This window comes from Lissotriton helveticus, chromosome 3_1 (genome assembly GCF_964261635.1).
Source record: "Lissotriton helveticus chromosome 3_1, aLisHel1.1, whole genome shotgun sequence".
NCBI classification, from domain to species: Eukaryota; Metazoa; Chordata; class Amphibia; order Caudata; family Salamandridae; genus Lissotriton; species Lissotriton helveticus.
Window position 1 is genome coordinate 800,012,960 of NC_136061.1, and position 27,003 is coordinate 800,039,962.

The 27,003-nt window shown below is 43.1% G+C and overlaps 1 protein-coding gene across 3 annotated transcripts in view; it reads left to right on the forward strand.

The window, feature by feature from the left end:
- NUCB2 (nucleobindin 2) overlaps window positions 1-27,003 on the forward strand; it is a 449,912-nt gene that overhangs the window by 293,638 nt on the left and 129,271 nt on the right. For all 3 annotated transcript variants that reach the window (XM_078681045.1, XM_078681047.1, XM_078681046.1), the window contains exon 10: window positions 23,812-23,901. In XM_078681045.1, coding sequence (XP_078537171.1) covers window positions 23,812-23,901 — 90 coding nt within the window. The remainder of the gene's footprint in view (window positions 1-23,811; window positions 23,902-27,003) is intronic.

Here is a 27,003-nt window from a genome sequence, read left to right on the forward strand (position 1 = left end):
AGATGGAAAGCCCTTCCAAGTCGACACCAGATTAAAATCGAGCTTTGAAACCTCAAGATGAAAATTTGGTAGATGTCAAGGTTACCTTTCTTGTGAATAAACTCAGTTGTTCTAAAAAGTCCAAAGTCTGGACTGCTTTCCAGGAGGAAAGCAAGCAGTCACCATCTGAAGTCTTAAAATGTTTAGGCTGGTAAGATGTTTACGTTGTGGATAGCAACCACCAAGCCTATGTGCAGACACTTACAAATATCCAACAAAGGCTGTCAGCTGCAGTGGTATGGTGCAGTGTTACCACTAGCAAACAATATTGTCATTTGGAAAGCAGCAGAAGATGATATTTGTAATTAATACTTGAATCATCCAGAAAGTTTGCCAAACTTCCTTTTTTAATTTGTCATCAATATAAAGGAATTTGAAAAATATAATAGTCCCATGGTTACGGAGAATGTCATTAGGATTTCAGCCATCACAATGCTGTTTCTAGTTTAGGACAGAATAGCTCTGTCACGTACATGGTTGCGGTGTCTTTTGGAGTTAGCATGGAAAATACATGAGACGGCAAGATGCCAAAAAGTGATATGAGACGTTGCCAATAGGGACCTTCGAATGAACATAAAATATTGCTATTTAAGTTGTGTTTTTGACTATATACCCAATGTAATAAACAAGACATGAGAAGGAGACCAACCACTCACCTTCACTGAGGACCTCGAGAATTTTAGAGTGCAAAAAACATAGTTGTTAATTGCCTTCTACTGTAATGAAGGATTTAAGGTATTGTAGGGTTTACATTTTTACATTTCAAAAGCCCCCTGTTCCTGCCAGATTCATTTTAATTATGTGTTATGATCTTATACAGGTTTTATGTGTTTTGTATAGCAAACGTCATAGTGTTTAATCTAATCAAAAAGTTAAAAATACTTTCACGCAACAAGTGACGCACAAGTTGCATTCTCTGCAGTATTCACAAACTTGATTAGTGTTTGGTCTGAAAACGACTTGATCTGTGATTTGATTCATTGATAATAGTTGGTATTTACTCTTTATAGTAATGTTACACTGATCCAGTCAGCCTTTGGGAAGCAAAGTACTTTGTACTCTGGAAGACTCTGTATATTAAAATAATTAAGTATTTAACTTCTTTAGTGCGGAGAAAGAGATGAACATTTCCTCTGCACTACAAACACAGTGTGAAGAATGTCAATGTCTCGTCTTATCGCTACAATGAGACTGTCTCTCTGGTGCTCACACCAAGGAGATTGCATTTTTTTAGTTTCAGCTTGGGTTGCTTGGAAAAAGGTTCCCAAGGTGCCGAAGCTTTTTTCCCTTAACAGTCAGATCACATGATGCGCTGACATCAGGAATATAGAAAATAAAAGGAAAAACATTTAGCCTCCTTTTGCTTTCACTGTCAGCTTACCCACTACCCTGTGGAAACCATCATCAGATTTTCTCCTTTCCATTGATGCCTCTCCCTAATGGATCCCTGCTCTGTGTGCGCCACATGGGGGCAGTCACTAAGCATAGACTGTTATGTTCCATATAGGTACCCTAATATAGGCTCGGGTAATACCATACCCCTTCACCTATATTACCTCCCCTACACTACACAGTAACAAGCCATTTAGGATTGAACCTTTACCTAGTGCTAGTCCTGGGCGCTGAAGGAGGGTTTTCCCTGAACAATAGTGTTCTATAACTTCATCAATAGACTCACAAAGTATGAATGAATATTTATAAGGGTTCTTGGAAACCAGGCAGGGGCTAAAACCACCTGCATAATATCTATGTACAAGGTTCATCCCATAAGTCATCCTCAAATCCAACAATGGCTAATACAAGAAACAAGGGACAAAGGAACCCTAGATAATTTTTGTATAAATGCAGCACCTCTGGCTAGTGTTAGCTAGAGGGAACAGAGACTTCCAGGCCGTCACACTGACCGGAGACGCTGAGGCTCCTGCATACAGACACTCCAGCTGACAGTGGTCTGACCCCTCAAGACCAGGACGGGGTCCCACACTATCTCTTGCTTAAGGTAATGGATTTAGAGTAGACTAAACCTAGAGGGATTCTTGGCTTCACACCTACTCACATGCTAGGTACACTTAGGTACATCTAGATAGGCATGGTAGGAGTACGCATGCTTTCTTTTAGCATGCATTTTATATCCATGTATGTGTTCATGACTATTGCAAAATAGTAGAACAATACTATCCTTTTATATTCACTGTACTGCTGATCATATAGATCTGCTCCTGTCTAATGGTTGTTGTATCACATCTATTTTACACCAGAAGAACAACTGTGCAATAAATTCTTATTGTAACACGCCCAACTGTTTCTTCTGTGTTGCTCTCTGACACCGAATAAGTGAGCACGAGTGACTGAGTGAAAGGTAGTACATTGTTTCCACGATCCTGGGGGATCAGGGTTGTCATGTTCTAAGGTTGCCAGAAACTATTCTCTCCCCGATAAAAGGAGATTCTAGTGGCACTGTGAGCTAGCTAATGCAAACAGGATAACATACTCAGTGGGGGCGCTCAGAGTTATTCTGCCACCAATCCTACAGTTTGTTATCCAAACGTGCAGATCCTGTATGGGCAATGTAGGGACTACACGACATGGCGCCACCAGCGTTAGTTGGGTACTTATTTAACAGTAGTATCTGAGTACTTCAGTCGTGCTATTCTCCGAGACCCCTACTCACAAAACGCCAGAGATGTCTGGAGTGGGTTGGGTCAAACTCCACCGGAGTAGGCAAAATATCCTATTTATTGGCTGCTGGTTAATCAAGCTTGAAGGACACAGTGTTCCTAAAATTGTGCAATTAAACCTCATCTTAGTTCCCTTGAATAAACTTCTTCTTTGTTACAAAATGACTGAGAGCGAAAATAACCCAGTAGTGTCTCGACGCCTCTCAAAAGGAGAAGAAGATGTGGGCGCATACAGATTACACCTAAATTCAGACATACAATCACCCTGAAACTATTAGAAAGTGGATTACAAGCAAGGGGTGGCTTAGTAGCTTTTGTGACTGAGGCACCCAAATCAAACAAAACAGAGGTATTTTATTTGTGGGTTTCATTCCCAGCTGCAGATGCAAGAACACAGGCATTTCACTACTATACAGATGGAGATGCACCATTGAAATATGGTTCGTTCGAGGACATAGAGATTCCACTCACGTACCAGGAACACCAATACTGGTTTAAAGGCGCCCTACCCCACGTAAGAGGAGGAGTAAGGCTCGGTCCGGTAGGATGACCAGGAGCAACATGGCAGATATTAGCAGCCTACACACCTCATCCTGACATTGAAACAATGCCACAAGGAGACTTACTCATCCAACACTAATATTTAATTAAAATCTACAGAAACTTGACACAATTAGTCATGAGGACTTTCACAGTCCAACCAGCAACCGTTGCAACAAATGGAACTCAATCTCAGAGTACAGCAACTAATATCTCTCTACAAACGTTACACGCGGTAATGGGCAAAATGCCCACAAAACGCAAACAAATGCCATTCTGGGTAGCTCAGAAAATAACACAGTTTGAGGCAGTATTCCCGGATACTACCCCATTTGAAAAACACAGAATGCTAAGAATCTGCTTGCCCCTGGGATAACACCACAATTAGAGGATTGTACCAATTGGGGTACAGTCTTTGCTGCCATTTAATCCAGGACTCATGGTATTCCTTCATTAGCGGTGATGCCAGCTGTATTAAGACAAATACAGAACGAGTATGGGGCAGAGACTGCTCCGAACTTAGGGATGAAGTTACTAAATACCTATGACCAGGTATCAGCCAAAATACTAGCTAATATTAAAGGGTAAGCAGCTTCAGTGGCTATTCCTAAGGGAGTTCAGTCTGTTAGATCAACAACATGAACTGCCCAAAATAATTGAAACTGCGTATGCAGAATTAGGCCGAGACCGTTTGGGTGGGCAAGCTTTAAAACCACAACTGATGGGCAGTCCCAAAAAGGACACTTTTAAGCAGACACTTTGCTTCTTCTAAAAAGAAGTGGGATAATAAAAAACAACAAAACTTTACAGAAAACAGATCTCAGTCCCGAGGTAGATCTCCTCCACAGGAGCACTCTGAAAAGAGGTACAACCTTAGGAATAGGGATAACATTAGGAAACCTGACTGGTATCAGGATACTGATGCACGTTCCTCTCGTTCAATACAGAGTTCGACGAAAAACTCAGAGAGAAGGACTGTCAGAACACAAAGAAGAGCGTTCTAAGTCCAGCGAAAAACAGCACGCTCAAGAAAGAATAAAAGCCCAAATCAAAACCTCAGTTTGAAAAGAAGAAAGTTGCAGGCCTGAAGATCAGACATGCCCAGAATTCTGAGGACACAATTTCTGAACTTGGAATGAGCTCAGACGATGCTAGACAGTGCGGCAGACGTAACAATAGCTCGCCAGAAGCTGATGGAATTTCTGGTGATAGCGGACTTGAATGATTACATCATGGTGGAAACACCAGATACCAGGGTGAGAGTCCCACATAAGTTACATGAAATAACACTCCAGCTGGAGGGGGACAAGCCCAGGAAAGTTAAAGGTCTCTTTTCGGAGAACATGTTATCTGGTTATGACATCCTATTAGCTAAACAAGACTGGCCTCCAGCATTTGTTATGGAGTACCCTGGGGAGAAGATCTAATTTTTCAAGCCCTCTCCAACCTCATTCCCGTTCATATTAAACACACATATGCACGGGAGTGGGCAGTCGCCCTAGCTCCAGCATTATACAAAAATAATGCCAGATGGGATGAGAATTCAACCCACCGCGTGATCCTGTTAAAAGTTTTACCTTAGCTCAGAGGCAATATCCAATAAAGCAAGAAGCTAAAAAACAGGTCAGGGAGATTTTAGATCAACTTGAATATCAGGGGGTCATTCAAACATGCACCTCACCAATGAATAATCCTTTGTTTCCCGTATCAAAACGGGACAACTCGGATCGCCTAGTTTTGATTACAGACATTTAAACACATGCACAAAGACATTCGCTGTCCAAATTGCACACTGTGCTGCATTAATGAATAACATTGTGCTGAAAAAATACAAAACTACACTTGATATCTCAAATGGATTTTTCTGCCAAAATATAGCGCCTGAAAGCAGGTATTTGACTGCATTCTCAGCGTTAAAGTCCCAGCGACAATTTTGTTGTTTCCCCCAGGGGTAGAAGAACTGCCCTTGGGTATTTTCAGCAAGAGTAACTGAGTTGCTCCACAAGTTTGATGAAGAAGCATTGTCCTATGTGGATAATATTTATCTGATGGACGATGACTTAAAAAGGCACTTGACCAGGGTGAATACCATAATTATGGGATTCGCCTCTGAGGGTTACAAATTTAACTTTCAGAAATCAAAAATCGCCCACCTCAATGTGCTGTTTTTAGGATATGAGCTGGCAAGTGAAGGGAAAAGTCTGGCAGCTAAATTTCGGCGGAACATACATTTTGGAATATGCACAGAGAGTAAAACCTTTCTACAACTTAATAAAACTTGGCTTTTCAGTTAGACAATGGACACAGGAACACACAAACATCCTACGTTCACTACAGGAAGATACGATCGCTTCAAAACACCTACAGACATGTGCAAACGTACGCAATTTAGTGATCCGTGTAATAGCGGGTAATGTGGGTACACTTATTTAACCTTCACCTTCAATGAAGGCGAAACAGTACCAATTGCTTACAAATCACACCTGTTCACAAACGCAGAGATGCGTTTCACTTCAACAGAGAAGATCCTGACAGCAGTTCAGACCTCTGTAGCAAGAGAGAGCACTGGCTCAGGGGAAACGCATAATTGTTGTAACCCTGGTACCAGCTTTAGATGCTGTTACAAAGGCTAGCTTTCCAAATACAAAAGCCTTACATCCTAGATGGATACAATGGGCTAATTCTCTTACTGCAATGGACGTTGAATACAGATTTGATCCAAGTCTAAAATACGCAAGCATTCCTGCAATACGAACAGGAATATCCTATACCAAATGAAATCTTGCCTCTCGATCAGTATGAATACGTAACCCACACTGAAGGATCTGCTCAACCGGCCATAAGGAGTAAGCAACAATACAGAGCAGCAATTGCTATAGTTAGATGTCGCATGCGGATGGAAAGTTCTCTCTGAGTTGCACCAAGACGCAATCTCTAGGAGACTGCACGTGACAGTTGGCAGAGTTCTAAGCATTAATACTGGCACTGTTGAATACGGATCACGCATTCCCCACATTAATCGTGTGTGATTCCTTTTACTGTGTGCAATCGTACAATGAATATTTATATAATTGGGAACAAAACGGGTTCAAAGACTCAAAAGGTGGCACAATTAAGCATAAAATGCTATGGGAACAGGTAGTTGAGTTGAAAAACGAACTACCAAGTGATTCATACACTGAGTCATCAACGTGATGGCGTTCACATTGAAGGGAATTCATTGTCTAATGAAGCAGCAAAGGGGGCTGTACGCAGAGCTTCCGTAGCTGCAATCACTCGTTCCAAAACGAGAATAGACGGTGATATTATGGTTGCTGTCATTGCTTCACGCAAGGGATGCTCAGCAGTGCCAAAGAAATTTCCACTCAAGTACTCCTACAAGTTAAATGCAAACAACATTCTATATGCTCAGATTCCTGGAGTGGGGGGATAGGGTAATACCAAATATGGATTGTAGACAAGGTTTGATTGTTGCAGTACACAAGGGTTTGGCCTCTGTATACACAGGCGTTACATCGACAATTTCATTTTTGAAACAACGCTACTGGTGGCCAGGTCTATCAAAATAGACTAAAGACTGTGTCCTGAAACCTGATATCTGTCAGCAGATGAAAGGCTCCACCATAACACGCCCGGCACAGACACCATTATTAAAATCAGACAAACCTCTTGCTTGTGTGTATCTGGACCACTGCAGCCCCTTACAATCTGATAGGGGTTACAAGTATATCTTGGTGGCAGTGGATTCATGCTCAAGATTCCTATGGGTTTGGCCTCTGCACTCTGCTTACGCTCGAACTGTCATCAAAGATTTGTGAGTCTATAGGGACATACGCAGTTGGCAAGTTACTATCTGACCGTGGCATGGTGTTTAGCTCTTTGGCTTACAAAGAGGTCATGGAAAGTATGGGCAGGATGGTACACCTCTCCGTACCATCCTGAGGCAAAATCGTTTGTGGAGAGGAAAAAACAGGACTTAAAGCAATCTTTAACAGCTAAGGTATTAGGCAAGGGCGCTAGTTGGGTCAATTACTATATCGCTATATGGGGTACAGAGAGCCCATAACCAGCCAAGAAGTTCTCTAGGGGGTGTCACTCCTTACAAGGTTCCATTTGGGACAAGAATGTGGGTAACTGATCTTGATTGTGAAGGCGCAGTGGCGGATGAGAAACCATTTGATATCCATAATTGTTTGGCTGGTTTACAGGATGTAAATGAATCCAGCACACAACAAAGTAATGTCCACATGAAACAAACCGCCATTGGGGTAGTCAAGGCAGTCACTGCAAGACCTGTCTGGATCCCAAAAATCGGGGATCTGGTCAGAGAGAATATAGCAGACAAAAAATAATTTTGGACCATCATACAGAAAGCCTGTACTTGTCCTAGCAGTTCAAGGAACAAGAGCTGTACTTTTGCAGCCTCTTGCCGGGAAAAAGGAAAAAAGATTTGTCTCAATCCACTTAATCAAACCACACTATGTGGCCTATGCTAAGCAGTAGGCCACGTGGACTCTAAAGTAGCAGACACCCTCCACTCGCTACAATCCAAGAAGTTAAAACAGAAAGACTCATCATGTTTGAAGAGCCTCCTGTACGGAATGAAGCAGTATGCAACAATGCTATGGAACTCGTTCCCCTTGAACCCGAAGTTCAACTTCAAAATCAAACTCAAAATAACAACCAGATTGCAATTAGACCTAATACAGACATCTATGTCGGCATGCCTCGCCGAGAGCAAAATACGATTTCAACAAATCCTGATGCAGTTCCAACAATTGATCGAACTGCTTCTGGCTTCTTCATGAGCTTTATACGTTTTCCTTGGATCCAAGTGAACCAGAAACAACGTCCGCTCAAGAAACACGCAAGCAACAAGTCAAGAACTTTCTGCACTTTCTTAAAAAGACATACCTGGTATCGCCTAGGGTAGAACTCTGGGTAATTACTGGGATACTGTTTTTCTTTTCTGGCTAGGCTTAGTTATAACTTTTAGCATGCTTATTAATGGACGATACCTTCAACAAAGCTCTACAACCCAAAAAATAAACCTGATTCTGAAGCTGCACCAATCCTCTCAACATGAGCAAAGAGGTTTGTCATCAGTGAACATTACAGCAGTTCCTATACCGGATGCTATAGTTTGGGACAAGGTTGAATTTGACATATTCGGCCCAACTGAACTTTAAAAAATTTCTCATGTATTTAACATTTCTTTAAGTGATATCATTACCTCCAGTACATTTTCTGATGATTGGGACTCTGAAACCGTTAATAACATGTCTGATTTAGAGAGAACTGCTGCATTTCCAAATACTGAAATGTTAGAAGGTACTTCAGACTGACACATTGTACTGTAACCAACATAATGGTCCTCTTTTCCTGCAAAAATCTATAACAACTAGAAATGTTTTTCAGTGCCATCAATGGGAACATTGCCCTACACCACCAAAAAGTAGTTCGCAAACACTTGCACAGAAATTTGCATATTTTTCAGGGTTGAACACCACTGACCCGACCTCATATTATTATAAGGTTACACCAACGTCCGCACTGAAAATTATGTTGACAAACACAAAACAGATTTCCGCTGCTTCCTTTATTACCCAGTTGTCTGAACAGGGTTTTGACCTATGGAAGGACACAATAGACTTAAAATCAGTCTGGGGTTCTAGGGACTGGCAAGTTAAGGGAAGTGAAGCGCTATTTAGAGCATGCCTCATTCCACTGCAGATCTTTTTACATGACACTGTGCAACAAACAACTTGACTTGGAATAGCTAAGAACAAGGCCCTGAACGAACCTCGGTTTCCACCACCATCACAGATAAAGGGGTGGCAAAATTCAGCTTCAAAGGAAAATCTAAATGACCTTTTACAGTACAATAGATCAGACCCTAATTGAAAAGAATGGTTTGTTTGGCCCTTCGACATGAACAGATGTCACTGAAGGATACAATATCCATAGGCCAGATGCATGCTATGTACAAAGAGAACACCCAGGGGTAGTGACATCCTATAGTGTTGGCAAGTTGTGCCTTGACTTGCTAGAAACCTCAACACTCACAAAAGTGAAACAACACTTCTCCTTACTCACACAAGACATGGATCTTAGGGATTTTTTTACAAGGTTCCAGGAAACCCTGTCTGAAACTTTTTATATGTGCTGGTATTTATGCAGCCTATAACGAAATTTGGAAAATATACCTACAAGAGGCCGCTGAGAGAATACAGGAAATAGACCGTATTAACTTAGAAAAAGCATTAGCTGTGGTAGATAATGGGTTAACATCTTTGACCTCCATGATATATTCATTAGGCAACATTGTATCTTCTGCAATAGACATACTGGAACAAGATTTGGCCATACTACAACATGGGCAATCTCAGTTACGTTCTATTATGTTATTAAGCTGGACTCTGCAAGCTTTGCGTGCAGGCTATGTGCCTTGGCCTTTTATCAACAGTACGCCTCTGTTTTCAGAATATAATCTAACCGATAAACAGGTAGAAATGGCACAAACGGGAGCTAAATATACAATGCTGCGTATTGAAAAACTTGATAGGCTACTAGATACAGTGACGGACTCACCATCAACAGAATGACTAATCCATGGCCACATAACTCTACCGGTCACTACTTTTCAGTTTCAAAATTGCCTTGAGCAATGGCAGGCAGGCAAATATGAAAAAATTGGTAAGGAATACATTAAGCAATCCTGGGAATTACCATACAGATTTCGATGGCAGAGTGGGGATCGAGAAGTATTTCTAAGCGGTACAAACTGCAAGAACGCTTTAAGCGGTTCTCTCCTGTGCCAGGACATTTCACTGCACGGTGCATGTAATGGTTGGTAGCAAATGTGTCCTGCCACATGAAAGGGACTCCAGCGGCCGCGATTACTCCGGTATTCAAGCTGCTCTCGAATGGGAGTTACTTGATGCTGAACAGTCAAGGTTGCTGTGGGATGCTTCCGGGCATTGCCTATCTGGTCACTGTGAACTCCAAGGCTACTTGCTGTATGCAAGTATTGTTTCCGCCAATGAATACAGTCAGGGAGGTGCCGTTATGGCCTTTGTTGAATGTTTCCTTTATACAGTTTGATACTATGAGCAGATTGAAAGCCATGCTTTTAGAGCAAACTGGACCCTTCACCTCCGCTCAAGAGACCTTTGATCTACAAATCGCAAGGACCTCGACTGAGCTACAGGCACTTATGTACAAACTGCCCCTTTCTTTTCGCTGAAATGGTAGGTCGTATCTTTAATATGTCTGATACGAGTGGTATTGTTCACCTATTTCAGACCATTGGGTAAGGATTTCTAAGCACCTTTCAGACAATCCTCCGAGTTATTCCAAATTTTATACACTCCGTATTTGGAAGCATTTTTGGAAGTCTACCTCTAATCCTGCTCTCAATATCAGGAATCCTGATTGTCATTTATCTATTACACAATGGACAGCCCAATCACCAGCGAGATGGCGAAAGCTCTCCTGGAGCGAAAATACTGTGAACGCATGGTACAACATCTGGGCACACCTCGCCTACGGGAACTGAGCACCTCTTGGTTCCTATCGTTTAGACCGGTGTGGATGGACTGCATCTTACCTGTTCTTTGATGCCTGTTTTGCGGAGAAGAATGTGTGTTGGATCTCTGTCTGACACTTGCATCAGGCATGCCTGCGAACTTGAATACCTGGCTGGAACCCTTGAGGTCTCATGCTTGACAATGTCCCCATTGTAATCCTATACTGATGGCTGCATTCCTCGAGAACCTGCAGGTGCCTTTTGCTACAACTGGGTTGAGCATCAGCTCCTCCACTAGCACGACCACTAGCACCCAGGCATCGACTACAGCACCAGCTGCCTCTGCACCTGCTATTGGCCGTTCTGAGTATCATCTGTGCTCCATTGACGTACTCTGCGAGGTTTTACAGGGACCATTCCCTGCAGCAGCACACAACGACAATGTTGCGTCTCCCAGCCAAAACACTTAATCATAATTGGCTCATCGTGTGCTGGGTAGGAATTCTGATTTTCCTTTTTGTTTAAAAACTCAACTATATGCGGAACATTTCCTAAAACTGACACTTTCGCTGTCGCCTTCTGACGCTTGTAGTGGTTCGACGTATATAAACAAACTCAGCTAGGACACTGGCTTAATTGACAATTCCAATACTGAATTTGAAATGTCTTTTTCCCCTCTAGGACAGTTTTTTTTTTAATGATTTAAAAAAAATGTTTTTACTAGGCTCACTGATAAGTTTTATGCGTTGCCACCTTGTACGTAAGTAGTTCGCTAGAATTGTATTATTGTTGATTATTCGGAAGAGGAGTGGGTGTTATGTTCCATATAGGTACCCTAATATAGGCCCGGGTAATACCATACCCCTTCACCTACATTACCTCCCCTATACTACACAGTAACAAGCCTTTTAGGATTGAACCTTTACCTGGTGCTAGTCCTGGGCGCTGAAGGAGGGTTTTCCCTGAACAATAGTGTTCTATACCTTCATCAATAGACTCACACAGTATGAATGAATATTCATAAGGGTTCTTGGAAACCAGGCCGGGGCTAAAACCACCTATTTAATTTCTAGGTACAAGGTTCATCCCATACTTCATCCTCAAATCCAACAATGGCTAATACAAGAAACCAGGGACAAAGGAACCCTGAATACTTTCAGTATAAATACAGCACCTCTTGCTAATGTTAGCTAGAGGGAACCAAGACTTCCCGGCCGACACACTGATCTGAGTCGCTAAGGCTCCTGCATGCTGACGCTCCAGCTGACAGTCGTCTGACACATCCCTTGTGGGGTGTCCACCTCAAGACCAGGACGGGGTCCCACACTTTCTCATGCTTCAGGTAATGGGGTTAGACTAAACCTAGAGGGATTCTTGGCTTCACACCTACTCACATGCTAGGTACATCAAGATAGGCATCGTGGGAGTACGCACGCTTTCTTGTATCATGCATTTTATATCCATGTATGTGTTCATGACTAAAATGGTAGATCTGTACTATACTTTTATATTCACTGTACTGCTGATCATATATATATATCTGCTACTGTCTAACGGTTGTTGCAGCACATCTATTTTACACTAGAAGAACAACTGTGCAATAAATTCTTATTGTAACACGCCCAACTGTTTCTTCTGTGTTGCTCTCTGACACCGAATAAGTGAGCACGAGTAACTGAGCGAAAGGTATTACATCGTTTCCTCGTTCCTGGGAGATCAGGGTTGTCATGTTTTAAGGTTTCCAGAAACTATTCTCTCCCCGATAAGAGGAGATTCTAGTAGCACTGTGAGCTAACTAATGCAAACAGGCTAATATACTTGGTGGGGATGGTCAGAGTTATTCTGCCACCAATTCTACCATTTGTTATCCAAACGCGCAGATCCTGAATGGGCAATAAAGGGACTACACAACACCCCCCATTGACGGGCAATAAAGTCTTTTTGCCCTCCTAAGGAGGGTGATTGAGTGGTTTACCTCCAATGTGCCCTGCCTAGGGAGGCAGAAAGGCCACTAAACCCCAATTTTTTTTATTTAACAGAAATAATGAGCAGAAGTCTGACCTGTTCTGACATTGGCCCCCATCTCACACCCCTGAAGCCCCAACAGACTGTCAGCTTTCCCTGAGGGGTGGCGGGCAAGATTGGACATTTTACTCCCATCTGCCATGCCCTGAAGGTGGTGTGCGGGGGTAGAAAACCTAAAATACACTAGGGATGCACATAAGAACGGGCAGGGACGGGAATAACCCATCCTGACATTTGGGTGCATAAACCTTCCTTAGTGCCCACTCAGACTTTCTGCCACCATATTCCAGGTGGAGAAGTGTGGCTCAATGGTTAGAGCGGTAGACCTTGATGCAGAGCTCTGGCCCGGGACCAGGGTTCGATTCCCGCCTCGGCAGGTCTCGGGCTCAAATTCCTCTGACTGGATATTCTCGCCTCAGTGCCTATTCCAATCATGGGTCCCACGCTGCAACTCTGGGCAATAGCTTGCTTAATCTCCACAACGGCCCCAACAGCGCGAGGATGCCTGGTTTCACCATGGGGGTGCCCAGGAGTGGACACTTCACAAGGAAAACCAGGAAGGGTTCCTTAGCGGTATGAGTACAAGCGCTGGGAGACCCGGTCCGGGTAGCTGCGCGCTATACAAGTACAAAAACAACAAACATGTAATGGCTGCCACAACATGTTGTCAATGTTGTGGCCACCCTATCGGGTGGTGGGGAGGGGTGGGGCAGGGGCAGCGGTGGAACCCCTCTCCCCCTCACCCACTCCCTCCTCCACATGCCTTGGAGGTCAGGATGTGCTCACTCAGTAGCTGCGTTCTGGAAAAAATCAAAAATATATATATATATATATATATATATATATATATATATATATATATATATATATATATATATATATATATATATATATATATATATATATATATATATATATATATATATATATATATATATATATATATATATTACCTACTGGCGGTCGCCAGTAGGTATATATAGTTAGGATTTTTTCCCTATGGGTTTTTTGAAAATTCTATGTCTAATAACTTTGGCGTTTGTGGACGGAATTGGCTGAAATTTTCAGGAAAATGGCACATTTTGTTTCTGAGCAGCCCCTGAAAATTTGGGGGGGTTTCGTCAAGGGGGGGCCGAGAAAAAAGGGGGGTCCCAAAACGTGTTTTTAACATTGATTTTTCCATAGGGCGGTTAGCCTCACTTTTAGCCCGAACGGCTGAATAGATTTGCACGAAACTTGGCAAAATTGTAGGGACTGGTAGCCCGATGTGCCTTTTGTAGGTCTCAATATATGTGCTCCAGTGGATTTTGAGAAATTAACGTTTAAAAAAAGATATATATCTGTAACAGCGGACCGGGCAGCGCTCCAGGACGCGTACTTTTCGCGCAACGGAGCTTTGTGAAGCGAAGCTGATTGGTTCTCTGGCGTCTGTCAACATTCCAAAAAGTCCGTAGCGGCCGCCATCTTGTCTCTCGGTAGGATCGAGAGACAAGAGGAGGCCAAAACAAAGGGGCAAATAACCATAAGGGGGCATAGTAGATCCTCCCTGACCCCCTAGGTTTAATGTGGAGGCTTTAAAACGGCCCCGCGGGGCAAAAAAAAAAAATTTTTTTTTTTTTTTTTTGCGTGGGTAGCGCCCGGTCCGGGAACCGGGAAGCTTTCTGGGCAGCGTACTGCAATGAAAAATGAATGATAGACTTTTCAAATACTGTTGTTAATTGATTGTTGGTTTTGTTGATTATTTTTTATTTTTTTTTATTTTTTAAGGATTGTTTATTGTGTTTAATAATTTATTAAACTTTCTAACGCGGCGCGTCATATGACGCATTACGCGACAACGCAGGTCCAGAATATAGTCAAAATGTCTCCACCAACCAGCGGACGGCACACAACCCCTTTCAGCAGGCTAAATAGTTCTGTTAAATGACAACAGAAGGGACAGGCAACAAGAACCATCAGTCAAAGAGGGGAGGGCAAGTTCTTCTCTACCGGGTCACGTTGGAGCGCTACCGGAACTGATCGAATTGGTAGTCTACAGTGTTTCTGGATGTTTCAGACTGAAGCTGGCGTTAGCATGAGAGCACCACCATTTCGTAGCTCCGTCGTGGCCATTCCACGAGCAATCATGCTAGGCGCTCCCCACCAGAAGCCTGCGGGAGTCGGGGGCCCCCAAGACTTTTGTAGAATCTTCAAGGATGAGGGGACGCTTTCGAGAATGGAGCCCAAGCTCTAGCAGACAAGCGTCCGAGTTCCAAGGTGTCGCAGGCCCATTTTAGTGGACCACGCCCAAATCTGAAGAGATGGCCGCCATTTTGAGAGTCCTGTGGCAGCCGCCTATCGCTGCACCGCAAGAGCGGGAGCAACTCAAGTACATGGTGAGCGAGACGCTGTAGTCGAAAGAGCGGGCGGTAAACAGCTGAATAGCGGAAGAGGCACAGTGTAGCAAAAGCGGGCTGAATGGCAAATGAAACGGAAAAGGGGTGCCCCACTACAGCGTGTCTTTAGGTGAAACGGATTGTGGGACAAGGTGAAGAATGGAAGAGTCACCAAAAGGAAAAAAGTTCCGCTTGACCCCGGGAGCCGGCCACCTATGTCGGGGGCGATCTCAGGCCACACCAGGGCAACACGACTTGGGGAGGGGGCCGGAGCCAAGCGCCCCCTCCGAGTCCGCGACATGACACCGTCCCTCGGGGGCCTCCGTCAAGCGGTTCAGGGTGGCACCGCATCACAACAGCCCCCACTTACTTTAAGAATAGTGAAGATGAAGCAATTGCAAATAGGCTTCAGACAATGTTACAAGCACTCCTCAAAACTTTGAACTTTCAGAGTGCATGAGTTGGGACAGCGAGGGGTGATTTGGTTTCTCGGACTGTTTTTCTGGTCTCTCACCACTGGCATACTTTAACGTTTTCTTGTTTCTAGGACATTAATAGGTTTTATCATTACGTTATGTTATCGTTTCTTTGTTTGTTGTTTAATAAAAGTTCATGTTCATCAGTGGCCTACTGATTTTCGTTTTCCTATTTTTTTCTTTCCAGGTTGTTTCATGGTAAAGTTTCTGTTAACAGGATACAGTGATCACTTCGTTATTATTGCATATGTCCTTTTCACTAGGGGTGCTCTCTGGTCGGGCCAGATGACGTATCTCTAGTAAATGGTCCGGGTGAAAAAGGTGCATCAATCAGTGGGGAGTAGATAGGCATGACAGATTACAACGGGGGAGAAAGGTCCGCATTACGTACCCTTTCACTACTTGCAAAGATTTTCCTACGTTTATTTGCAAACAGGGAATACCTCCAAAAAGAACTAATTCCCAAACAGTCAATGTTCGGACAATCAATCAATCAATGAGGAATGAAATAGGTACGACGTGTTAAAGGCTTGCGTTACCTACCCTTCACTATCTGCAAAGGGAGAGAGAATATTCCTATTCTTCCTCGTTTGCAGGTAGAGAAGATCCTTAAGAGAATTAACTTCGAACAATTCAATGCTCGATTGAAACAATCAACAAGGGGTACTGTGAACACAAATGAACGCCGCTTATGTACATACGCATTGCTATTTTCAACAGGTTGTTCCTAATGTTTCTATTTTAGCGAGGTCAAAAAGAGATCCCATTAGTGGCCTACTGATTTTGCTCGATTCCTTTTGTTTTTTTACACGATTTTTCGCTATCTGCAAAGACTAAACAGAGTATTGCGACTCTGTGCTTGTTTGTAAATAGAGAATGAACCAAAGAGAACAATCAATCAAATGGAGAGAGAAGCAGGCACGACGTATTACAAAGGGGGCAAAGGGCTGCGTTAACTACCCTTCACTATCTGCAAAGAGAGAGTACTCCTAATAGAAATGAGGGGTGGGGGGCAGTATTCAAAGCAGATCAGTGTGCATAAACACGAAAATGTTTTTACTTACCACGTACTTGACATTCGACAGCTTATGATATTTGCTATTAAAAAACCATTGAAATTCACTGAAAAAACCATAGGTTATAGACCATATATAGTTAGGAATTAGCATTTACAAAACCTTGAAAATTCACTGAAAAAACCATAGGTTATAGACCATATATAGTTAGGAATTAGCATTTAAAAAACCTTATTTTACTCACACAAAACCATTGAAATTCCATATATAGTTAGTTGCACTAACTATATATCGCGCACCCGCAATCCACTGCTGATGATGTCACATATTACATCATTCATGACATGGTCAGTGACATCACTGATGACATCACTGATGACATCTCAAATGACATCACTGATGACATCACTGATGACATCTCATTTGACATCAATGACCACATCACTGATGATATCATTCATGTGACAATACAATGCATCTCCTCACATTTTAATATAACCTCTGTTTCACCCAGTGTTAAAAAGAGAGTATAATTTTTGAAACCATTGACACACCAATACTAGTTACTACATACGCACTCACTGATTGCTACGTCTACACACACCTTCACTCATTCACCCATACAATCGTTCATACATACAATCACTCATCTTTACAACACTATCATATGCACTCATACACCTATACAGACACTCACAGTCTGCCACTCATCCATGGAGTTACTCACACACCTAGTCAGTCCTGTAAAGAATCAATGACACTTCCATTTTCTTGTCTATCCAGTTAAACATAGAGCACCTTACATTTTCAAACATATACTAACACATACTTACCTTCTTATACAATCATTGATACAAGTACAGATTGATCTGCACAGAGTCACACACCTCCCAGCTAGCCACACACACACTCAGTCTCCCATACAAATACTTGGGCAATCAATCAATAACCCATATAGTTACTCATATAGCTACTGATCAACACATGCAGCAGTTTACAGAACAACAGACATAATGATGCACAAATTAAGACAGTTTAGTCACTAACCCATGCAGTCAGTGAGACACATTTAATCACTCACTCATACAGTCAGTCATGCACCTACTAAATCCTTCGTCCAGACACTTACACATCCACTCATTCTTCAATATGTAAGACATATTTAAACTTTATAGAAACAAAAAATCACTGGATGATGTCATCAGTGATGTCATCAGTGATGTCATTTGAGATGTCATCAGTGATGTCATCAGTGATGTCACTGACCATGTCATGAATGATGTAATATGTGACATCATCAGCAGTGGATTGCGGGTGCGCGATATATAGTTAGTGCAACTAACTATATATGGAATTTCAATGGTTTTGTGTGAGTAAAATAAGGTTTTTTAAATGCTAATTCCTAACTATATATGGTCTATAACCTATGGTTTTTTCAGTGAATATATATATATATATATATATATATATATATATATATATATATGTATATATATATACGCAGTGTCCTTCATGCCTGTAATTGCTGCCATAACATACTATTCAAGTTGTGACCAACCAAGTGGGATTGACTAGTCCCCTTTAAAATGGCCAAATAAAGCATATCTGGACATGTCCAACCCAGATATGTTTATTTTTACCTTAATTTCTCAAACACTACCAAACTGATTTACGTCCAGCCACAAAAACTTTATTTCCGAGTAAAGATCGAGCTTTCTGCCAAATTTAGTGTAATTCTTTTCAGCTATTTGCTCTGTATCGCTGTTCAAAAATCCCCCTGGAAATTGCATGGGGAAATTGTGTTTTGCCTCCTCCTCCCTTTTTTGTTGGTTTCTTGCTAGCAGATCACTCTCAGACTTACCAGGAAGGAAGCAGAGGTGGATTAACTTTTTGGGGGAAAATGTTTGTGAAGATGTGTCAAACAGTGACCAAGTTATTAGTGAGACAAAAGACACTATTCCTATGAAACCCATAATTAAACAGTGGTGATCTATATACTGGTTTTGTAGGGAAAAACGCTCACATACATAAAATGCAATTGACTTTGCAGCCTAAATAAAGCTAGACATGTCCACATTTGATTTACTTTTTCTCTCAGAACCTTTTGAAAGCTAGTGTTCGAGGGATGTGTGGCTGTAGATTCACATGCAATGCATACCTTTGCCATTTAGTGTTGGGTCCGGATGTGTGCAAGTTGTCTTTCGTCAAAGAACTCTTCTTGAGTCACAAGGTTCTGTGTCTCCACCTCTTGTTTGCAATGTGCAGGGTCATCAGTTCTAATGTTGGATTGTTTTCTTTCCCCCATCTGGTTCATATTTATTCCCCCGTTCTCCAGATCAATGCCATCATGGTGTTCTTTTCATGCCTTGTGGTTCCTCTCCTTCGTTCAGTATTGTATTCGATAGCTTTCCCCCCTTTTTTCCTATCTGGTTGACTCCTGTAGCTTCGTCCGGGGTACTCGGGTTGACTTCGGCCCATGGTGGGGTTTTGCCGTCGGGACTCTTTCCCTTATGTTTGGTCCGCTCCCACCATGCCTCACTTCTGCTGGAACAGACGCCCTACCGATGCTGTGCTTTGTGTTGTGAAATACCCACGGGTCAACCTCCACCAGGTCTGTTTCTTTGTCTATTAACTGAGCATGATGAGGCCTCTTGCGACACTTGCCGGTCCTCCTGGTCGAAAAAGACTTTGAGACCACCGCACCCATCAAATCGAGATGTTGCACATAAGCGGCAATAATACTCCAGAACTCTTTGTCACTGCTCGAGGAGGAGCATCGTCTGAGTTTTTGGCTGGTGAGTAGGAGGCTTGCTTGCCCAAAAAGAGTTTGGTCTCTGATGCCAAGATCAAAGATCCCTGCTGGTTGAACAGGTTGTGAGGACAGCTACCCCTCGAAGGGGCGTTCAGCTGCTCAGGACTCACAGACAAGCTTCTGGGCACACAGGCAAGCTTCTGGGCCACCACTTTCTTCTGGCCATGGTCGGCACTGACTCTTGATTTTGGATACCACTGCCAAATCTTGTCTTGGCGCTGAAGAAAAACTTAAAGCCGACTCCTTCTGTGCTTACCACTCCCGGCTCGGAGCTGGTCTGCCTGTCTGATCCGAAGCAGTCTGCTTCAAAACCCAGGTCGGCGATGTCACTGAAACCTTAGGAAAAACCTTTGGTGCCAACTGGAAAAGCAGCCTTTGAACTAGTCCTCCAGAAACTCCAGGATGAACTTGACGCTCACCATACTCAAATAGTCATTCACCCCCAGACGGGCTGAATCCTCACACAGTCTCTGGCAACAGCCACTGGGACATCTAAGAGTCAGCTCTGCTTTGAAGAAGCTCTGGAGACCCCCCTCCACCAACACATCGGAAGAAGAAGGATAAAACCATCAGTCCCCTTACTGAGCCTGTTCTGCCAACACCCTCTTCTTCCAGTCCACCCAGACCTCCATCATCACTGCCCCACCTGCTTGTCTGCTTGACCCACTTTCCTACACTCCACAGGGTTCAACACACTCTGACAAGGCGAACACAGGAGGACACATTTGACATGCCCCTAATAGTAGATCCCTGTGACTCTTACTATGTGGATCGAAATCCTGACCTATACCCTGGCTGCCCCTCCCCGCCTTACACCACCACCTCCTAGGTAGCTTACCATAATGTGTGAATGCGAAAAGAAACTTTATCCTCCACCCATTGCTCCATGCAATATTTGCCCATGCTAAAAAAAAAAAGGAACCGGTCAAGGCCCGGCTATTATGCCCAGCGTTGAACAGAATTATAAAGCTTCCCCTGCAAATCCCACTTGAGGAGAGGTCAGTTACCACCAGATTAGTGGTTCATACAGCGTGCAAGTGAGCAATGCTTAGGGCACCAGGGAAGCACCACCTCCGGACAGAAAGAGAAGAAGGATAGACTTGTGCATGCTTAGCGTGTTGCAGTCTGCTAACCACTGATGCATCACCAGTTCCACCGGTCTGCTCTATACGTACGCCTGGGCCCACCGCGACCAAATGGAGTAGCTCCTCCAACGGCTCCCACAGGAACACACTCTGAGAGAGGGTGTGAGTTGGTCACCAAAGGCAAACTGATTTCCAATTCAACGAGCAGGTGTGCCCTGGATGCTACGGACACCGCTACGCAGGGGAATAATTCCAGCGTTCTCCTCCATTCGAGTGCCTGGCTCTGTGTCTCGAGCTTCAAGCCGGATGTTCAAAAGCATCTCCTGAACCTGCTGTTTGATGGAGAACATCTATTTGGGCCTCGGGTTAAAGAGATGCTGAAGAAAATCAAGAAGGACACGGAGATGGCAAAAGCCATGGATGCTCTACAGACTCCTACCCCACTTGGGTCATTTTGCCCCTCTCTTATCGAAGAGGTTCCATGACGATCTCCCTTGAAGCCCCTGTGTCCTTCCAGCATCAACCTGCTCAACTGAACTCCACAAGAGGCTACTTCAGAGGTGTCTACCGTGGAGACCGCGCCAAAAGTCGAGGCAAAGGTAGCACTTCCAAAGGAGACACTGCTACCAAAAAATAACTTGCTCCTCCATCCCCTCCTGCCCACACACCTGTACGGCTTCAGAAGTACTTCCCCGCTTGGTTACACATCACCTCAGACCAGTGGGTATTAAACATCATTCAACATAGTTATTGCTTGAAACTACCCTGCAGACACATCCTCTCCCCAGAACACCAGTGCCTGGTTCGGGAAGAGGTCCAAGCTCTCCTTTACAATGGAGCTAAAGAGACCCCTGAACAAATAGATCCTCTCAGAAAACTTCACATGATCACTCTATAGGATGTCATTGCAATGCTATAACAAGGCAACTTCATGACTGCACCTGACCTCAAAGACACCTACTTCCACATCCCGATTCAACCAATGCATCAACACTATATCTGGCTTGTGGTAAGTGGTCAACATTGCTAGTTCAAAGTGTTGCCCTTCAAAGTCCCCACCGCACCTTGCATATTTACCAAACGCCTTGCAGTAGTAACTGCGCACCTGTGAAAATAGGGCATCCATGTATTCCCCTTTCTGGACGAGTGGATGATTAACAGTGCAATGCACCAGCAGTGCAGCACACATACTCAAGCCACACTAGACCTCCTTCACAAACTGAGATTCACCATCAGCAAAGTCACATCTTCATCCCCTTCAAATTCAACCCTATTTAAGCACCATCCCCAATGCAAATGTCGGCAAAGCCTATTCCAGACCATGCATTGTTCTCTCCTTTTCAGCCAAATCAACCGGTCACAGTCCGAATAGTCCTGCGCCTCCTGGGCATGATGGCCTCTTGCATTAGAAAAATCTGGTGTTGATCAACCACTGAACGCATCGCTCTCTGCAGTGGTGGAACACCAACAACTTGTTGCAGGGGTTGCCTTTTCTCAGCCCATTACAACTCTCAGTGGATGGTGGGGGCATATCTCCAAAACCTGACTGTCCAGTATCGGCGGGATCTCAATCAAAGGGGTCGCCACATCAAGCATCTAAGGTGGTTAGTTGTCTATCTAGCCCTCCAGGCCTTCCTACCCCTCATAGTGGGCAAGGTGGTCTTCGTCCGGACGGGCAACATGATAGCCATGTATTACATACCACCACGTCCTCCACCACCACCACGTCCTCGACCACCACCACGTCCTCCACCACCACCACCACATCCTCCACCACCACCACATCCTCCACCACCACCACATCCTCCACCACCACCACATCCTCCACCACCACCACATCCTCCACCACCACCACATCCTCCACCACCACCATGTCCACCACATCCACCACCACCACATCCACCACCACCACATCCACCACCAGCACGTCCACCACCACCATGTCTACAACCACCACTTACACCACCACCACCACCACCTGTGACCGGTAAAGTGTCACTGGAGGGCAGGGGTAATAGGAGTGTCAACCCCGGCTGTACATGTGACATTTAAGGATGCATTGGGTGCGTGAAGATGGGAATAGGGGCTATAAGTATTACACCAGACCCAAGATCCATTTTGAAGAGGTACAATGTCACAGGGGCTCCTGTAAAAGCACTCGCAGCATAGCTACCTCACAGTGGCATACCTACACAAGCCACTCACTCAAAACAAGCATTGGCATAGCCAATAGGTCTCGCCTTTGGGACCTTGTAAGTGTTTAGCCATGCAACACTTGATGTTGTTGCACCAAGGATATTGTGCTAGATAACTAAACACTTATAAGGTCCCAAAGGCGAGACCTATTGGCTATGCCAATGCTTGTTATAATGTAGAAAGTAGATCCCACAAACCTTTCTTCTGAAGGCGGTGTTGTATTTTCGTGCAGTTTTCTCATCAATTAATTCACCTTAAAAAAGTCACTGAAAAAAACAAAGGTTACAGGGACATTATAGTTAGGAAATAGTATTTTTTTTAAATCTTAGAAATTCACTAAATAAAACAAAGGTTACAGGGACATTATAGTTAAATTCTGATTTTGCACATACAAAACCATAGAAATTCAACAGTTCTAGTTATCTCAAGTAACTATAACTTGTGCCCTAAGGTACCTATAATTTGCGCTCTCGCCACGCCATGCTAATCACCCCCGATATTACATCACTCATGACATCTATGAAATCATTGATAATATCACTGCAACATTGCAGTGAAATTATTGATGAGAAAACTGTTCCTTGCGGGGGCACGAGTTATAGTTACTTTAGGTCATTAGTTATATTTACTTGAGATAACTACAACTGCTGAATTTCTGTGTTAAATCTGAACCTAACTATAATGTCCCTGTGACCGTTGTTATTTTTTCCCCAGTGAATTTCTAAGGAATTTTAATTCTATTTCCCAACTATAACATCCCTGCCCTTTTACTTTTTTCCAGTAAACGTGTGTGTATGTATATGTGCGTGGGTGGGTGTGTGTGTATACATATACACACACACATATACCTATACATACATGCATACATACAGTTTAAAATATGCTCTGAAATTCCACACATGGGCGGGGCAATTCAGTGCTTATGACTTTGAGAAGAGAAGTAGGATTACAGGTATGAAACCTTTCCTTACTTGGCTTAAAATAATAAGATTTGACTGTGGAAATGTCTTGAATTACCTGTGATTGGTTTTATATTTTTAGGTTGACGTAAACCACGATCGATTGGTAACCTTGGAGGAATTTTTGAAAGCGACAGAAAAGAGAGAATTTTTAGAGCCGGACAGTTGGGAGGTAATCTAAAATGTAGCCTATTACTATGTATCTTGATGCGCATATTAGTGTGCTTTTTGCTTTACTCCAATCCAAAAGACAAGCATGCCTCCCAGAACGTAAGGCTGTACTACAGGCTGGCTGGCAAATTCCCTCATCCTAACATTTGATTAGAATAGGACTTAAATATAATGCTTAATTCTCCCATATTTCCTTGAATAAAACGTGGAAAGCTCAAACAAATAATGCTTATGAAACTGTCATTCAATATATTTTGAAACATTTCAGCCACAGGCATCAGAAATGGTCTTTCAATGTTGCAACAGTATTAAGATTTTAACATTGTCATGCAAAGCGATTTTCCCTATCTGTGATTGCATCATATTAACTGTTTTTGCTTGTGGTTTTTACAGTTTAAAAATTGAAGTTTTTAACCTGCCTGTGATTGCCTCATTTGTACCCGATTTTATTTAGAAACGTGTGGCTTTTACTTGCCCGTGACTGTTTCATTTAACCTGTTGAACTGCGGAATTTGCAGTCCAAAATCTGTGGGGTGGTTGTCTCACATTCCCTGTGACTACCTGTTTTTCCCTCCTTATTTCTCCCATCCTCTGTGCTCAGACCTGCATGTTAAGCAATCCACTCACAGCTCCCATTTTGTGTTAGCAAGTGAGTAAAACCAGATTTCCTCCCTCCCCCTTAGCAACAGGGCTAATCTACATCAGAGAGTGAACGGAGGGTGCTCTGAGACAGTAGTAATCTGCTGTGAACTGTATTTTAAGTATTGTGCTCTCGCTTTTTGGCTAGGTAAGTGAGTAAAGTTTTATTTAAACAGTATTGTTAGAGGGCAACGTTTGTTAGACCCTTACCTGCAGAAGTCCAAAGTGTGCTTTGAGCCTGTGTGTCTCCTAGGAGATCCTGGCCAGCAAACCTTGCCTGGGGTTATATAGTCTGCTATTGGATGCAGATTGGTGGTTGCAGCTGGTGTTTCTATTGGATTAGTGTTAGTGTTCTCAATGGTTGCGTATCTGAGGGTACTGATTGGTTCCTGGGTCAGTGGTTCTGTTGATGTAGGGCTTAAAGTTAGTGATCTGATTGGTGGGTAGGTTTCTGGTGGGTTCCTGGGGCTGGGCTTTCTATCGGACGTAGGGCTTAGGGTTTCCCGCCACCATATTAGGCCTGAGATCCGCCCAGCAGGCAATCGGAGGGATTGCCTGCCAGCGGATATGCGGCAGACGGTCTTTCCGGTTGCGGCTGCGCCTTGTCATTATAATATGGCGGGAATAATTGGAGGGCGTGCGGGGATAGATGTCGGGTGGATCGCCGCCGCCGGCGATCCTTCCGATATCCTAATGGACCCCAAAGACTCCAAAACCTGAAAAAGAGGAGTGATAAAATAATTGCAATTTCCAGCCTTATTTTATTCCATTATTTATTATGTGTACATGGCCACATTAAAACTATTCATATAGTATTGCAGATTAAAATGTTTAGATCTGAAATCCTTAGCTAAGTTGACTATTGGTGATCTAGATGAGATGTTGTAAGATGTAACTCTTGTCCAGATGTAGCCCCTGTTCATTTGTGACTTGGGCCAAAACCTGTAAAAACGGCATACACTTTTGTTTGGTGGAGTAATTAGTAGTGCAGTAGTGTCCGTTTTATAAATCTGATTCTAATGGCGATTTGCTCCTGCAAATCCATTAACTGAACCCTTGTGCCAGACAACAGGCTTGATCTATATTTTTATCAAGCTATTCTTCGTCACTGGCAACAAAAATCTGCCAATGAAGTCATACTTGCTATTGTGAGAGTTCTTTCTATCCATGCATCCGCAGATTCAAGATCTGAAGCCATTGGTCAGCTTTTCACCATCGTTTTCTTTTGTTTGTTTTTACTTTTCTTTGTTGAAAGTTTTCTTTTTTTTAAAAGGTGTGGTCTGGAATCTTCAGGTCATAATCCCTAGGGTACTAATCACAAATTGTTGTTTGTAACTGATCCACAATGAGTTTTTATGTGTTTAGGGTTCTCAGCTCAACACCAAGTTTTGTGAAATTTGTCTTTCCATAAATCCTATGGCTGTTAGGAAGAGGGAAGATAAATTATTGATGGATTCTTTAGCGGGTCAGTTGAGGTCCCCTTCTAGGAAAAGCACATGTTCCCAATCTAGCTCCACATCCTTGTCTAAAACCAAGTCTCATAAAAATCCTAATAAAGTTCTGATGTACAGTCTTTCAGGGACTCCATATTGACCAATTTGCGACCAATTTGCGAAAGGTGTTGAAACACAGACTTCAGTCTATTTGGACACTGGCTGACACAACCCTACTTGACTCCAGGTGAAGCTGTCAACTTTGGTTGCGGTTCTCAGAAAGCAATATTGAGGAAGTGTTGTCACCGTTTGGTGCTGATTTCTTGTTCTAAGATATAGAGAGTGTGGACCTCCGTGCTGGTATCAGCATCATCAGTTCTGTCTAAGACTGTCGAGATTCTCGAGGAGGAAAAGTCAAAATCGATTTTTTTTCCGTATTGGCAGAGCTTTTTGATCTTTCTTCTGTCTCAAGGATGTAATCTTCTTAACATACACAAGATTTATTTAGGTTAGAATCGAATCCTAGTCAGATTCCCCAGGCTATATTCCATATTGAAGATGATAAAAATAAAGGAGAGAATCTTCTTCCACATTCGGTTTCCATCGTACAGCTATATATCCCCAGTACCCGAGTGGCCTGCAAAAGTGTCTAGATTATGGGAAGTGACTTAAGCATCTCTCATGAGCAGAAGAGCTGCAATTCTCAATGGTGTGGTCAGCAACCAAAGAATATATTCTGGTTCATGTAGAATTTGCAAAACATCTTTTGTTTTACCAGGCGCCTTTTAATAATGCACTTATGGATCAAGTGTCTCAAACTTGGGAGAAACCTCAATCTTCTCCTGCACTCTCTAAGAACCATTCTAGGGGTTATACACCTGTTCCATTCTCAGTGCTCACTCTACAATTTAGACTTTGGTGTTTAAGTCTGGCCCTGCTTTCTTTTTGGTCCACTGGATAGAGAATGAAAACAGATGAATAAGCTTGTCTTAACTGTTTGCAGAATTGTGCCGAAACGGGAAAGATGCTGC